Source organism: Euprymna scolopes, chromosome 14, assembly GCF_053919585.1.
Source record: "Euprymna scolopes isolate OS-2025 chromosome 14, ASM5391958v1, whole genome shotgun sequence".
NCBI lineage: Eukaryota > Metazoa > Mollusca > Cephalopoda > Sepiida > Sepiolidae > Euprymna > Euprymna scolopes.
In genome coordinates this window covers 100,184,544-100,202,465 of record NC_136495.1, presented here as the reverse complement: position 1 = coordinate 100,202,465, position 17,922 = coordinate 100,184,544, and the positions used below count along the sequence as shown (strand labels likewise).

Genomic DNA, 17,922 nt, shown 5'->3' with positions numbered 1-17,922 from the left:
TAACACCTGATTCCTTTATGAGTTACATAGGTACACGAGTTTTTATGTAATGCTCTTCTCTTCTTCGCCAACTCTACGTAAAATGTTGAAGAATATTTTTCCTTTCATAAATAGGTCATTTATAGTTTATTTATTTGTGTGCGTTCTTTGCTTAGTTTTGCTGGATTCCAAAACTAGAATTTATCTGTTCTGGTGGAATATCCAACAGTGTTGTTACTTGTGATCACTAAAAGAAGGTCCACCTTTCCTTGTATTATGGCATAATGAGTGAGAGATCTTTCGGCGGAGCCTTTGAGCTCTCTATATTTTGGGTCCTTTTGGAGAAGCATACACATATCCTGCAGGCACTTTGTGATTTTCAAAATATCAGAATATATTAATTAGGTTTGACTGATAGTTGTTTACGAAACTTGGTTGAGTCAAAATCATCCAAGACTCCAGATGCTCAAAAGGTCAGCCTTGCACGCTAAGATCTGAATTTGAAAAACAAAACATGTGCGCTAAAACGTATATTTTTCTTCCTCTCTCTCTCTCTCTCTCTCTCTCTCTCTCTCTCTCTCTCTCTCTCTCTCTCTCTCTCTCTCTCTCTCTCTCTCTCTCTCTTTCTTTCTTCCTTCCTTTTCACTCTCTTTCAATGAAGAAAAAGAGAAGAATTGAACTGTATAATAAAAATCAGTTGAATCTGGATAATGGATGAGACGTGTCACGTGCTTCGGTGCTCTTAGCTGTTTGGGCAGTGGTCGAGAATAAATTTCGCAGTTAAAATGCTACTTAACAGTTAATAATAAAATGACTTTACTTTTATAAAAAAAATGCCTTTGTTTACTATTTTGTGAAGCGTTCAATTTTCAGAGAAGTCGTCCCTGTCATGAAGAATACTTGCCTGTCATAACAATACAAGAAGACTCGACGACCAGCCGATTATATAATGTTGCCATATCTACCCCTTGATGTGACAGAATGTGCCTACCGTCTTCATTGTGTCTCACACCCGAGGAGCTGACCGTCATTGCCAGGACGTAACAAAAGTTTAAGTAACATCCACACTATAAACCAAGTAACCCTTCCCAACAAATGATTGGATCACAGTTTGTAGTCAAAGAATATTGGGGGGGGGCAAATACTGTTACTAGTATCATTCCAAAAGTAAAGTCTCCTATTTTTTAACTCAAAAAAGTTGAAGAGCTATGAAGACAGGAGTGGTACTATTAAAACAAATGACCTTCAGAATTTATTATTCTGCATAGTTACCAACATTTCCAATGCATTTTTGCCAGGCATTAATTGACCCATCTCTGCTTTTGATGCACGTTTATAGCAGAAGTTGCTTTTTTAGAGTCTTACACTATCAATATCTGCAACAGAGAGATGCAACTATCAAGTCATGAATGCATAAGTTCAGTTATCATAACAATGCAATTTGCCATTCTCTCTGATCCATTCGGGTTGAATAAAAGATAGGAAGCATTACTTTTGGAACGCCTTTCGTATTTTGAAAATCTTTTAAAGTGAAGTATCTCCTTGTCAGGTTGTCTGAAGAAACTCGAAAATAGTGTCTGATAAGAATTAAAACTGAGATTTTCTTTTTTCAATTTCTTTATCTTTTTGTTTTTGCTGAGGATGTGGCATTCTACCGGATGCAACATTCACATGCTATTTCAGAGACTCCAACCGAGAGATCGTTTTAAGATTCTAACCGTCCCTTTAAACACAGCTGTATAGATCTCTCTTTCGTTTATATCTATATTTCAGGTATATTCACCAGGAGTTTCTGAAATATTTTTTTTATGCGTCTGGTTACTCCTATGATTATTTGAATTATAGAAATTTTTCTAAGGTTCCAGTTTCTTTTCATGTTGCACGTAAGTAGTTATCTTCTCTCTCTCAGCTCTGCTTAATCCAGCATCGTTAGCGACACTGATTCCAGCTAGAGTTGTTACTGTCTCTTTATTGTCCCATATTATTATATCAGGTTGGACAGCTTCACTTTTTTAGGCATGTAGCTGTGGCGATGGCATAGTCATAGTGGATGGTGTATGGCATATTTCGAATAGTTCTTCCTGGTATGTGTTGCCAAAATATGATGCTACACTGCATATTTAATTGTTTTATAGATGGTCCAACGGAAATATTCACACACTTCATTTTGTTGCACTGTATAATAGCCGTCCCCAAGCAGAACCTTACAACTGGATGTCAGGTGACTCACAATCTTTAATTCTATGTACACAAGCTTCACTTGTTGCCATTACTGAAACCTTTCATGTTAAAAAAATTGCTCATCAAACCATGATTTGAGCAGCTATTATCATCCTCTTTTAATCATAGTAGATCCTTTTTTTTTATTTTTTATTACATTTTCACCCCAAACAAGGCAAATTGCCACTTTGGTGTAGGGGGCTACTATCAGGGGCAACAACTACTGGGGTACTATGTGGGGATTTGGGCAGCAAGGTGTCGGTTCACGTTACACTTGAACTTCTGCACGTCAGTACTGTTGGGGAAGCAGGGACCTGGAATGGAATTCCAGAGTCTAGCGGTTCTGGGGAAGAAACTATTCTCTTTTGAAACAGTTTACAGAGCTTTACTTATCTATATATTCCTTGGATAGTAATATTTTTTTTCTCTTATCATTTTATTCTAGTTGTGGACATTGCAACCGAGAGATCTTTTTAAAATTCTAACCGTCCCTTTAAGTGCATTTTATTTTGTATCTCTCTTGTACTTGGTTCAACTAGTATATCTGCCAGGTAGTTTTTAAAATTCTTTTTCATGACTCTCACTCTTCCTACAACCAATGAAATAATGGATATCTTCCTAAGGTTCCAATTTCTTTTAATATCATACATAAGACCTTGTTATTAGCCATTCTTCCCCACTCAGTCCTTCCTAATCCAACACGATTGGAGACACCAACTTCCACTAAAACTACCTCCTTCTACCTCATTGTCCCATATCACTAAGTCAGGTTCAATAGCTTAGTTTTCTAGGTACATAACTGTAGGAATTGCATAGTCACAATGGATGGTATATGACTTACCTTCAACTGTTCTTTTTAGCACATGCTCCCAGGACTTACTGCCTTACTCGATATTCAACCCACCACAGATGGTCCAGTGGGGATATTTACACACTCCATAGTAGCTATCCCCCAGCAGACTCTTACAGTTGGATATCATGTGGTTCACATTCTCTAATGCCACTTTGGTGTGGAAGAACCTGAATTATTGTCATTGCTAAGACCACTAACTTTCTTATAGGCATTGTTCATTAAGTCTTGATCTTAACCAACCATTAAGCGATCCCTTTTTAGCCTTCCTTACGTATACAATCCCAAGTGAATTTATTCAGAAAATACTTGGCATAAAGTTGGCCCATACTTCCAGGTTTTTGCAGTGGAAGAACTTGGTGTATATTTGTCGATTCTTTTGGGGCATTTTTTAATTTTTTTATTTATTTTACTTCAGTTGAAGTTCTCAGAAATCAAGGGACCCCTTTTCCTGGGGCTAACACTAGATTTCTATATGAGATACGCTAGTGGAGTCGGAAAAGGTGGAAGTGGGAACACGATGACTTGGTGAGAATAAGAACATTTATATCAAGCAAGGCTTAGTGGTACAGAAAAGGTTAGTAAGTCCGTGAACGGTTGTCTCGGTACGACATCTGGATAGCTCTCATTGAGTGGTCTACACTTGCTGATTATATGCCTAATGGACAAGTCCATCTTAGCGATTATAGGGGTGTGTATGTCCCCACAACAGATACGTAGATATTTAAATATTCCATTAAAGTTCTTCTTTATCTAACAATCACTTAGTAAAGAATTTGAGAACATTATTTCCCGCCCCACCAATTAACATTTAAATATCTTTCTTGTGGTGTAATAGTTTTACTGGATTCCAGGACAAGTATTCATCTAGTCTGGTGGAGTATCCAGCTTTCTGTTGTTACTTAAGGTAACATCACTTGGAAAAGTTGCACCATTACGTGTGAAATCCAGAGTGGGTTAGCCATACAGAGAAGATCTCATTTGGGCAGTGAATACGAAATGTGATTTTGAATATTTGATCAGGGTTTACTTCTAGGGAAAAGTATCCTCATGCCAGCTTGTTCTGACAAATTCCTGTACAAAAAGACTTTGATATGAGGATAGTGTCTAGTAAGTATTCAAGTTCTCTCCAGTAGGCATTAAAGTTCTCTTCAGTAGGCATTCAAGTTCTCTTCAGTAGGCATTCAAGTTCTCTTCAGTAGGCATTCAAGTTCTCTCCAGTAGGCATTCAACTTCTCTCCAGTAGGCATTCAACTTCTCTCCCGTAGGCATTCAAGTTCTTTCCAGTAGGCATTCAAGTTCTCTTCAGTAGGCATTCAAGTTCTCTCCAGTAGGCATTCAAGTTCTTTCCAGTAGGCATTCAAGTTATCTTCAGCAGGCATTCAAGTTCTTTCCAGTAGGCATTCAAGTTCTCTCCAGTAGGCATTCAAGTTCTTTCCAGTAGGCATTCAAGTTTTCTCCAGTAGGCATTCAAGTTTTCTCCAGTAGGCATTCAAGTTCTTTCCAGTAGGCATTCAAGTTCTTTCCAGTAGGCATTCAAGTTCACTCCAGTAGGCATTCAAGTTCACTCTGTAATGCAGTTTTATCTTACTTCTAAAATCCTTGTTACTCTAAGAATCCTGTGCGTCGGGTGGCACATATGAGATCATTTAGTCATTTAAAAGTGTTTAGTCGATGAAATGGATGATTTTAAGTTTGGAAGACAAATAGTTTCGTCCATTGTTCCTTAAAAGGTTTCCAGCTCTGGTTTTCTGACAATGGCAATAAAATCGCGTAAATGTTGAAAATGTCACAAACTGCTTTAGGTTAAAGAGACTTTTGATATGTTTCCATTTTCGAACACTATTGGTCTCATTTTATCAATGAAACAGATTGTTTACTTCGTCTTTCGGTCTTCAGAGGTCAAGTACTCGAATGGCCCTGGGAGACACAGTTGTGACAACAATACCATCATTACTGAGATCATATTTAAATCATTGTGTCTATTAACCTGAAGAAGCTTGCATGGCTACAATAAATACAATTAAAATGTAATACAATACAAGTGGCCGCACAAACATCAAGAATTAACTAAAGCTAAAACCTACAAGACCCATACAAACCTTCAGTTTGTCATCTATTATACATTGTTTGTGTATGTATGTTTGTATGTCCAGATAAAAGTCAAAAACTACAAAACAAACATCATATATTTTTTAATTAATTGGAATTCATTATTGAGGTGATATATTTGTATTGTTTATTCATTTATTGCAGACTATTATCCTCATCTTTAAGTTGTTGTTTCACGACGTTTCCGCCAACTATTCCTCTGGCCTTCATCAGGTAGTAACTGCGATGGGATAGGAACTCCAAATCTCCTAACTGCATCCTCAGCAATTACTGCCGCTACTAGACACATGACACAGTGGTCAGAGACGTTGAATCTCTACAGTTCCCGGTGAGCATTGTCTGAAAATAGCGGTTTCAATCCTACCAAAAGCCGGCCAGAGGCTTTCTTGGCCAAAAACGTTGTGAGATGACAACAACTATGGAAGGCAGTAATTGCTGAGGATGCAATTAGGAGATTCAGAGTTCCTATCCCTTCGCGGTAACCACCTGACAAAAGCCAGAGGAATAGTTGGCCGAAGTAGTGTGAAAAAACAACTTAAAGATGAGAATGATAGTCTGTGATGAATGAATAAATAAACATCATATAGTTGGTTGATATATATTGGCAGTGCTCTGGATGAATAATATATAAAATTTAAGAAAAACATATTCATTCTCTGAGGATCAACTGGGCTGAGTTTCGTCAGGGAGGGGGACGGTTTTTAAGAGTTATTATGCACTAAGAAAATGACAGCTAATTCAGTGATTAATCTATTATACAAAAAGAAGAGTTTTCTGGTATTTTTTCTCTTTTTTTTCAATTCTCTTATCAGTTTGTTGAAGCTGGGGACGGGCCATACTACTGGATGCCAGACATTTATTTATTATCGCATATATTCTAACCGAGAGATCATTTTTAAGATTCCAACCGTCACTTTAAGTGCAAGTGTTTGTATTTCTCTTAAGAAAAGTATCAGAATCATCTCATCAGTAATAATTTGTATTATTTGGGCCACTAATCGCATCTTGAATGGTATTTTCACATTTCAGCCGATGTAATATCCGATTTTCCTACGGTGCTTCGTGTCATGAAAAAATGATGGCTGAGTATCGCTGGCTTTGTTTCACAAGAAGCACTTTATCACAGAACAAGTTTTGCAAACTTTGATTCTAATAAAAACATTCCTATGTGTACTCAACGTTATGTTTCATTAGGAAAAGCAACATTACACCAATTCTAACATTCGATCTGCCACTTCAGTACAAAGGTATGATGATAGTCGAGTCACAGTCTAGTTCAAGTTCTTTGAAATCATTTGTCTTGCGAATTAGTGGGATCCATACAAAGATGAGCTTGCTGGGGTCAATTGGTCGTTTGATGACAGGTTCTGAATTGCATGAACTTTTTGAACTGTGAGTGCTAAGTGACGAATCAATTGCAAGAGCCATTCACACTCACTTTTTAGTTGATGCTGCTCTGAATGCTATCTTTTTAAACAAAAATCTATGATTTGTCAGTTTCACATGTCACTGAGGATGATCAACTGATGCAGAAGAGCCATTTCCTCAAAATGAAAACCTGAAGGAAGTTCAGGGGCTATTGAAATGCCTTCTTTTCAGGGACTGAGACATTGGATAATGTTCTGTTATCAGAGTCTGTCACCAGGGTTATCCAGAGAATCAATCATGTGAAGTTGACCAGCGAACAGCAAAATTACAATTGTTTATCAAAGCAGAGCGTTCCAGGAATTGGGAATTGGGCTTTGATGCTGTAAGGAAAATGCTGCCAATATTTGCTGCAGCATTTTTCACATTCTATATGCAAAGTTGATCTATTTGTACTTGCAGCAAATGGAGAGGCTGCCGAAAAGCCATCCTGAAATGTACTAGAAATTTTCTGAAGGATTCCATGTGATTAGACGGAGTGATTGCTATCGGGATGGCTTGTCGACGGATCTGGTTATTGAGCATGTGCTAATGAGAAACAGGAAGACGTCTGAAGGTTTTATTCATGACAGAGGAGTGAACAAAATTCAATGATTGGTTTGGATGAGTGCACTGAAATCAAGTTTACAATACAAGAACTAGCAGGCATTCGTTATGGTACTAGTGACCAGCACCAAGAGGCTACTTCAGCAAGAAAAGAGCAAGATGTGGGGGATATATGGAAGCTCGATGTGTTTCTCCAGACATATGACCTTTTCATGGAAGATCCATCCATTCACAGCATTGCAAATGGAATAACTGGAAACAAAAAGGTGAATATGGTCAGAGCAAACTCCATAGGAGAGGCAATCATAGCTTCAATGGTTGGAGAAAATGTCCACAGGTACATTTTTAAAAGAAAATTTCCACAGGTACATTTTTAAAAGAAAATGTCCACAGGTACATTTTTAAAAGAAAGGATCAGGGAATTACACTTGGGTCAAAAGTTTCGCTCAGCAAAGATGAAGCAGTTGAGACTGATCCACAACTCCTATTTCAGCGACTGTATGTGCTATCTACCAATGAACCCACAACTCAGCAGCAGTAAGAACATTTCCAGTATGAGCTTTGTGGTTACCCATCTGCACTTTTTGATTATTTCGAATTACTGCAAGAGGCAAAAATGGCTTTGGCAGATGCAATATGAGAACTGATTTCCCCTATGCAATTAGGTTCACAGTATTTTTTAAATGCTAGAGCACTGCTTCAATGCCTCTCATTGCAAAAAGTTTACACATTTAATGAGATCTGTGCCTAATACCGCAGATATGTCACAGCTAGATATGGAAAAGCATGCATTTGATGGGCATAAAAGTGGGCCATCCATTAAAGACGTTCTTTTCATTCATGCACTACTGGATTGTGATTCTACATCCAGTGTTCATGGAATTGGGAAGACAACGTCCCTTCGAAAGGTGATGAACAATAAAAACTTCCTCAAACTGGCAAATGTGTTTGGCAAGAATAGCAGTGCAGAAGAAGCTATTGAAGCTGGAGAGTGTGCTTGTACAATGGTAATGATGGGAAAACATTAATCATCTCTAATGAGGGACTTTAAGGAAAAGACTGCAAAAAGCTCAAAGTATGTTGAGGCCAAATCATTGCCACCAACAATAACAGCAGCCACAGCCTTAGAGTTTACTTTCAAATTCGGGAATGAAAAGGTAGAAACCAGCAAAAACCTGACGAGTGGGGATGGAAACTCTCAGATGGTAAATTACAACCAATCAAAACTGACTCGCCACCTTATTCTGTAAATTTGTTGGCTATAATTAGGTGTAACTGTACTTCAGGGTGTAGTACAGCAAGATGCAGTTGCAAGAAACATGACATTCACTTTTCAAACCTGTGTGATAATTGCCAAGGCCTCGATTGCACTAATTCACCACAGCCAGATCTTGATGATAATGAAGTTACCTTTGACTAGTTCTTGACAAGAAATGTTCTTTGGTCCATTCATGAACTTGTTCTATGGTGGTTATGCAAGAACCTTGCCCCCGCATTCGACCAACTAACCATTGCTTTATTGTAAATTGTACTTATTTTGTACCTATTTTTTATGTAATGTCGGGAATTAATATAATAATTGTTGCCTTGAAAAAGCTATTTAGTCTATGTTTATACCTTTTATATTCATATTTGTATAAGAAATTTAAAAAAAAGATAATGGCAGTGGCTAGTCATTTTCTGGTGTTAGTTTATTATTAAACATATAGCTACCTATCATTACAATTTAAAAAAAAACAAGAAAATGTCAAGCTGGCTTAGGGTGGGTCCTGTGTCGGTTTTCATTAAAAAAAATATTTTTTATTTCTAGTTTAATAAAGGTTATTTGTTAGGAAAAACGTTTATTTTTGTCAGTAACTGTCGGGAATAATGGATATACTTGTCAAGAAATGTTAGGAATTTTATGTCTCAAAATTTTAATATTGTTAAGTTGGATTTTAAAGATGGTGGTTGTTGACCCCTTTCGGCAAGGTTACTTAGGGTAAACGTTTTTATTTGAAAAAGATGTTATTCATGCCTATTTTGCAAGTTAAAACATTTGTTAGTAATTTGTTGGAGGTTCCGCCTCATTTTGACTGGACTAATAGTGCAACAGATAAAAATGTAACAATCAGTTCTAAGTGTCAATCTTCTGAAGAGTGACGGTTCAATCCTTAAAAAAGGTGATATTAACTAAGAATAAAACAAACTGTTATGTTTATCCACCCAATTTCGGGATTTGATGGACTCTTCCAGAGACTATGAATAGAGTTACAACAAAGTGTCAAAGGAGTCATTTGTGGTAGTCATAGCCACAGTATCGGATGCAGACTTTCTATAGAATACTTCTATGAATAAACTCTAGTAAATATACTACCGTCGTGTCTAAATTATTATAGGCCCTTCAACATAAATATTGCTAAAGACTTCTACTAATTGAACAAAAACAATCTATCACATTGATTTAATAAAGATTCAGTTTGAAATTCCATATAGATTTCTGAGTTTAACAAAATTCACCTGAAGAAGGTCAAATTAGTCAAAACATTGTAATAATAGTGCAAATAATCCAAATTCTCTCCTGTAGACATTCAAATTCTTTCTTGAGGGCATACAAATTCTCTTTCTCTTCGATTGGCAATCAAATTCGCTCCTGTAGGCATTTAAATTCTCTACCGTTGGCGTTCAAATTCTCTCTTGTAGGCATTTATATTCTTTCTCACAGACATTCAAATTCTCTCCCATAGGCATTAAAATTTTCTCCCATAGGCATTTAAATTCTCTACTGTAGATATTCAAATTCTCTTTTTATTCTGCAGGCATTCAAATTCTCTTCTGAATGCATTCAAATTCTCTACCATAGGTACTCAAAGTCTCTTTCTCTTCTGTACGCATTCAAATTCGTTCCTGTAAGCATTCAGATTCTCTACCATAGGCATTCTAATTCTCTCCTTTAGGCATTCAAATTCTCTACTGTAGGCATTCAAATTCGTTTCTGTAAGCATTCAGATTCTCTACCATAGGCATTCTAATTCTCTCCTTTAGGCATTCAAATTCTCTACTGTAGGCATTCAAATTCGTTCCTGTAAGCATTCAGATTCTCTATCATAGGCATTCAAATTCTCTACTATAGGCATTCAAATTCTCTCCTGTAGGCATCCAAATTCTCTCCCATAGACATTCTGTTTCTTCCCTGTAAGCATTTAAATTCTCTTTCTCTTCTATAGGTTTTCAAATTTTCTACTGTATGTATTCACATTCTCTCCTATAGGTATTCAAATTCTCTTCCATGGGCATTAAAATTATCTTCTGTAGGCATCCAAATTCTCTCCAGTAGCCATCCAAATTCTCTCTCATAAGCATTTCAATTCTCTCCTGTAGGTATTCAAATTCTCTACCGTAGCCATTCAAATTTACTTTCACTTCTGTAGGCATGTAAATTATCTACCATAAACATTCAAATTCCCTCCTGTAGGTATTCATATTTTTCCAATAGTCATTCAAATCTCTCTTCTGTAGACTTCCAAATCCTCTACCATAAGCATTCAATTTCTCTTCTGTAGGGATTCAAATTTACTTTCACTTCTGTACGTATTTAAATTCTCTACCTTAAACATTTAAATTTTCTCCTGTAGGCATTCAAATTCTATTTCTATTCTATAGTCATTCATTTTCTTTTATGTAGGCATTCAAATCCTTTATCGTAAGCATTCAAATTCTTTCCTATAAGTATTCAAATTCGCTTCCATAGGCATTACAATTAAATACTAAAATTCTCTACCGTAAGCATTTAAATTCTCTTTCTCTTCTGTAAGCGTTCAAATTCTCTATCATAGATATTCAAATTCTCTCTCATAGGCATTAAAATTCTTCCCAGTAGGCATTTTAATTCTCTTCCGTAGTCGTTTAAATTCTCTCCTGTAAACATTCAGATTCTCTCCAGTAAGCATTCAAGTTCTCTCCATGAATTGTTAAAATAACGTACTCTAGTCTTGTCTCGGAAATAATTTTGGGTGGTCGTTTATTTTTGCGCAGCACCAGAGTTAATAAATTCAAGTATGTGGAAAACTAAATGGAAGCAATGTCTTGTATTCTCTTTAACTTTTTTGCTTTCTTTTTGATACGAAGCCAGATTTATCGGCTCGGCGGGTGGTAATTATCTGAAGTCACTTGTGTTAGCCCGTGTGAATGCTAAAAATAATTCGCCATTTGCTATTTATATTCCGAAACATGTCCTGTTCACGTTAAACAGCAACCGCCTCCGCACGTCACACCGCCCGCAATAAACTTGCTCAACAACATCATCATTAAAATCACCATCGTTATGAAAGGACAGTCGTCAGAAGCATCTCCATAGTAACGGCTAACTAACGTCATCACCATCAGAGCTATCAGCATTCTTCTGTTAAGCTTTATTTATATTCTTCATTGATGGCATTGGATAAAAGAATGGTAGAATAGATACAAGCATTACTCTTGTTACTTTTAGGCTCAACAGTTGGTTGTTATTCCACCTTAATAATAGGTAATCTGTCCCCTACCAATGTCTTCCAAGATACAGAAGTTCAAACTATAAAACGTTGTTTGATGCCAAAACGGGAAGAAATTGCAAGGCAACAAGAAATTTTAATCTGTTCAATATTATATCAACTATATCACACTCCTTAGTTCAGAGGCAGTTCTTGATTCAATAAATCTCTCTCTATCTCTCTATCTCTCTCTCTCTCTCTCTCTCTCTCTCTCTCTCTCTTTATATATATATATATATATATATATATATATATATATATGTATATATATATATATATATATATATATATATATATATATATACAGGGAGCCCCCCCCCAAAAAAAGCTAAATGGAGGCCATCTAGAACATATGCTGTAGAACGGAGAAAAAAAGGCCAAAGACCCTAGTGTTTTGATGTGATGTTTTGAATATAATAAACTAGTTATGACCATAGTTTCATTTCATTCGGATAAAACACTAAGAAGCAGAGCCTAATTAGAGTTGGAACCCGTTTTTTGGGGGGTCACACTATATATATATAACATATATTTATATATATATATATAACATATATATATTTATATATGTATTAATATATATATGTGTAACATATATATTTATGTATGTATTAATATATATATATATATGTATATTTATATAAATATGTATATATTAATATATATCAATGTTAACATATATATATATATAGCTGATGATAAAATCTGCATGTTTATAATACACAGAGAAGGATGGCTCACCTTCTCCAAAAATGAACAAAGAAAAGGTGAAATTGAAATCAGCCGATCTTTGTTTAAATAAACGCCTGGTGATTGGCTGGTGAAAACAGGGGTGAGAATAACAAAGTATCTGATTGTCTAGTGTACAAACTCACTAACACATGTATATATTCAGCGCCTTTTCCTGACGTGTCCTTATAAAGATGAAACAGAAAATTTTCATACATATTTTCAAAACTTACTGTGTGTATATACATATATATATATATATATATATATATATATATATATATATATATATATTAGTGATGGGACGATTCCAATATTTTTCACGATTCCGATACAATTAGCGATTCCATAATAAATTCCCGATTCCGATACAATTACCGATTCCGATGATTTATAAATCTCTAAATATTTTACTATATAGTTGCATTTTTCTCTGATTACCGTAAAAAACACATGTTCCTATTTACAATGCCTCCCCACAGGACAGAGTTAGACACCAGGGTCGTTTTTTTAATGTGGAGAAAAGGAACAAAAATAAAAATTGTCTCAGTCGTGAAGGATTTCTCCTCCACTGACAGAGAACAAGAAATAGAAGTGCAGCATCTGAAGAACAGATACTACACTTTGATCTCGTCCCGAAAAAACACATGTTAAATGTGTAAATGTTTTCCTAAACGTAAAAATATATTTGTGGGGACGAGTCATCGATTTTACCTTCACTGATGGTTTAAAATCAATAAATATTTATTAATTTTTCATTATTACCAGCAATGGAAGATTTTGCTTTAAACAAAATTAAATAAAAACGATAATTAAAGAATCGTTTTGGCATTGGAAAATTTGGTAAAAATTTTTCTGATTCCAATACCCTTAAATATTCCGATTTTTCCGATTCACAATTTGGATTCCGATTAATCGTCCTAACACTAAATTAAAAAATGTTTAAAATTCAACGCTATTTCACATGATTAATGGTAGCCGAATGGATACGGCCTCCGCTAATCGAGCCAGAGATGTCTCGTGTCGCGGGGTTCGAATCGTTCGACTGGTAGTAATCGTGACACCCTGCACTGAAGAATCCCGAAAGGATGAAACACTAGTGTCTGTAGGTATTTAATTATTATAGTAAAAAAATAATTATGACAGCCCCTTTAAGAAATACGTTTCTTATCGTTGAGCACTTTCTGTTGAATTAAAAAGTCGGTCAATTTAGCTCTTATGCGTAGATCATCGTATAACGATTTGATCACTGTCTGTCTGACGTAATGAACATTTAAATTAAAAAATGTTTAAAATTCAACGCTATTTCACATGATTAATGGTAGCCGAATGGATACGGCCTCCGCTAATCGAGCCAGAGATGTCTCGTGTCGCGGGGTTCGAATCGTTCGACTGGTAGTAATCGTGACACCCTGCACTGAAGAATCCCGAAAGGATGAAACACTAGTGTCTGTAGGTATTTAATTATTATAGTAAAAAAAATAATTATATATATATATATATATATATATATATATATATATATATATATATATATCCGGTCAAAATGTTACAGTCATAATTCTGAGCTTCTTTAGATAATTTAATTATTTCTATGAAAGCCCTGACGACGTGTGCTTATTACAGGAACGCGTATTAATTTGTATAAGCTGTTATAAGTTTTTATATATATATATATATATATATATATATATATTATATATATATATATATATAATTTATAACAGCTTATACAAATTAATTCGCGTTCCTGTTCTAAGCACACGTCAACAGGGCTTTCATAAAAATAATCAAATTATTTAAATAAGCTCAGAATTATGACTGCAACATTTTGACCGGGTTCTTCTCAAGGTTATAATTACGGTGGTGGGGATATTATCACCGGTTAACATAATTCGTCCCTTCATTTGTACACTTACACATTAAAGAACTATAGGCGTCAGTCACATACATGCATAAACAGAATGTGTACATGCAAACAATAATATGTACACGAATTCACTCACACATTTCTTACCATTTAGAAATTTCTCATCTATATTTGAACTTGTTCGATTAACACCTATACCAAGTTTTTCTTTTTCTTCGTCTTGAAAATGGAGTATAGGCAGGAAAGTTTGGGAACTTTACACCACGTTTCTATACTTTTACTTCCTTGTCTCATACCTAACAGTGTTCTCCTACAAGACTGTGTGGTCATAGACTCCGATCCTAACTCCTTTCATTCATATATATATATATATATATATATATATATATATATATATATATATATATATATATATATAAAGGTATAAAAATATATATGGCAATTAAGATGCACTGAATATTCCGCCTTTCATTCTCGTGAGAATTCGTCAGGCTTATGCAAAGAGTTGTGGTTACCGCATGTTTTTATATACGCACATGCTATTGAATTTTTAGCTAGCAAATCAGCTTCCTAGTTTCCACCGTGCTTATCCTGATCAGCCAATGGGCAGGCACTTACAGGACAAAGATACAGTTGACCTAAGGTTCCCCCTTCCTTTGTGTGTGTTTTTCATGGGAAGAGTAGATATCTAAGTAAGCTGACCTATTTTCAACCTAGGTGCAGTTAGATGTGATTTTTTGTCTATAATTCGTATATTCTTATATATATATATATATATATATATATATATATATATATATATATATATATATATATATATATATATACATAATTATTTATGTATATGTGTGTTTATTTTATTTCATTTCTTATTTTATTTTTTATTTTTATTCTATTTATTTTCTATTTTTATTGGTAATTTTAAAATTATTTTATATTACTATCCTAGAGTAAAGTTTATCCTGTGCATACAATTGTTCGCTATTTCTCTCCTACAGTTTAATAGATTTTGGGGTTCTTTAACGTATAGGATAGCAAATTTTTCATTCAGGCATAATCTCCATAGATCGTCTAGGTCCCTACATGTGCTTGCTTGTTTTAGTATTTTCCACTTTTCCAATTTTCAGCGGATGTTCACTGATAATCGAATGGAAAATACTAAGACAAGCAAGCACATGTAGGGACCTAGACGATCCATGTAAATTAAGCATGAATGAACAAATTTGCTATCCTATACTTTAAAGAACTCCAACATCTATTACAAAAGCTCAGAAATATGAATGCGACATATATATAAATATATATATATATATATATATATATATATATATATATAGTAATTTATAAAATATATATGGCGATTAAGCTACACTGAATATTTGGTGTTTAATCCACTCTAGGATTCCTTAGGCTTATGCGCGAATTCTGTGGTTGTTTATCGTTTTTATATGGTCCTCTTCTATTGAGGATTTAGTTAGCCAATCAGCTTTCTAGTATCCACCGCGCCCCTTCCTATCAGCCAATGGGCATGTCTTTTATCGAACAAAGGATCTGTTTTAAAACTAGGTTAGTGGTTTAAGGAAGACATTTTCTTTTCTTTTTTTTTTTTGTTAGTTTATATATGAATATACATATGTGTACATACATATATGCACATATATATAAAAACGATAAACAACCACAGAATTCGCGCATAAGCCTGAGGAATCCTAGAGTGGATGAAACGCCGAATATTCAGTGTAGCTTAATTGGCATATATATTTTATAAATTACTAACTAGCTCTACCTACGTATTGAGCACTTTTGAAGAAAATACTTAATTTTATGTGAGTAAATGGAGTAGTTATATATATATATATATATATATATATATATATATATATATATATATATATATATATATATATATATATATATATATATATATATATATATATGTGTGTGTGTGTATTAAAGTTCAATTCACAATTTTTGAAAATACAGGTTCTTTTATTTTCTCATGAGAGTATATAATGCTACGGATCTGTTTCGGTAGCAATCTTCAAAGTAAAAATAGGTTATTACCGTATTTTTGAATGTAGCAAATTCTTCAGACAATACTATGAAAAAAAAAACATATTCAAACACAATCAAAATCATACCTCTGATATCGTGGGTGTAATTCTCGTTGTTTGTCAGGTCTCCATCTTTTAAATAAGCTTTAAATAATTAAGAATTGAAATTTAAATAATTTAAATAAAAAGATGAAACCCTAACCAACAACAAGAATTACACCCTTCGACATCAGAGGCATGATTTTGAACCGTTCCCCTAAGTAATCCAATTCATAAAATTCCCACTACTTATGTTTATTACGTTATAATCAGATTGACTAATGTAAACCCATTAACCTTTATCCTCGAGTGACATTCGGGCCTTGATAAGTGGTGATTCCTGTTTAAAAAAAAAACGTAAAAAGTAAAAAAAATACAAATTACTTAGTACATTATTATATCATATATATTGTACCTATTTACTATGCCTCCCCACGGGGCAGAGTTAGACACCAGGGTCGTTTTTTAACGTGGAGAAAAGGTACAAAAATAAAAATTGTCTCAGTCGTGAAGGATTTCTCCTCCACCGAAAGAGAACAAGAAAATGAAGTGCAGCATCTGAAGAACAGATACTACACTTTGATCTTGACCAAAAGGAGTATTGTTTTAGATTTCAACTTTTTTTAATCAAAATTGTTAAAAAAAAGAATAGAAGGTTTAACTTTTGGAATGATTCTTGTATGACAAATTGTGCTCTAGATAATCATGCACAGCCATTGCTCATTGCTGGCAAAAGTGCATTGCGAATGATGGTGACTATGAAAAAAATATAAGTTCTGAAGAACAAAAGGGCGCTCGTTTTAATAGTATCACTCTTGTCTTCGTAGATCTTCCACTTTGAGTTAATAGAAAATAGGAGGCTTTACTTGTGGTACGGTCCTTGTAATATTTTATGAAGACTCTTTTATCAGTCTTCTACTATTGCAACTTTCTGATTCCTACTTATCTCTATTTCTTCTTTTATTTACAGTCGCAGAATTTGCCCAACAAGTTGCTACAGCATATGAAAATTTTTCCAAAGAATTGGAAACTGTGATTGGAACATTTAGAAAATCAAGCAATGATCTCAAAAAAGACAGGTGAGTAGAGAATAGCTTTGAAGACTTTGAAACACATTTTTTTTTAATTTCAGCAAAAAAGTATCAAGATGATTTGTTTTCGTTTTCTTCATTTTTGTTGATTATTTTTTAATTTTTTTCTAAACTATTAAATCCCTATTGAATATCTGCCTTACACACGACTAAAATGCTAGTTTTATTTTGGTGTCTTTAACTGTTCTCCTCCCCTATTTTTGCTGATGAGGACAAATTTTTGTCAAATAATTGTCAATATTCATTGTCAATATAAATAAAATGAACATCGTTTCTGGAACGATCGTACAATCTAGTGGATTTTGTTTGTTTTCCTTTTGAAACTGATTTTTAATTCAAAATTATGAATCGTTTTACTCGAGATATATATATATATATATATATATATATATATATATATATATATATATATATATATATATATATATATATATATATATATATATATAGTGAATAAATGGCAAAAGACTATATTCCAAAGTTCATGATGTTGACCATC

At 34.2% G+C, this 17,922-nt stretch overlaps 1 protein-coding gene across 10 annotated transcripts in view; it reads left to right on the top strand.

Annotated features, from left to right (window-relative positions):
- Positions 1 to 17,922, top strand: part of LOC145293203 (uncharacterized) — an 897,849-nt gene that overhangs the window by 527,966 nt on the left and 351,961 nt on the right. For all 10 annotated transcript variants that reach the window (XM_080139718.1, XM_080139714.1, XM_080139719.1 and 7 more), the window contains exon 2: positions 17,303 to 17,411. In XM_080139718.1, the coding sequence (XP_079995844.1) occupies positions 17,303 to 17,411 (109 nt within the window). The remainder of the gene's footprint in view (positions 1 to 17,302; positions 17,412 to 17,922) is intronic.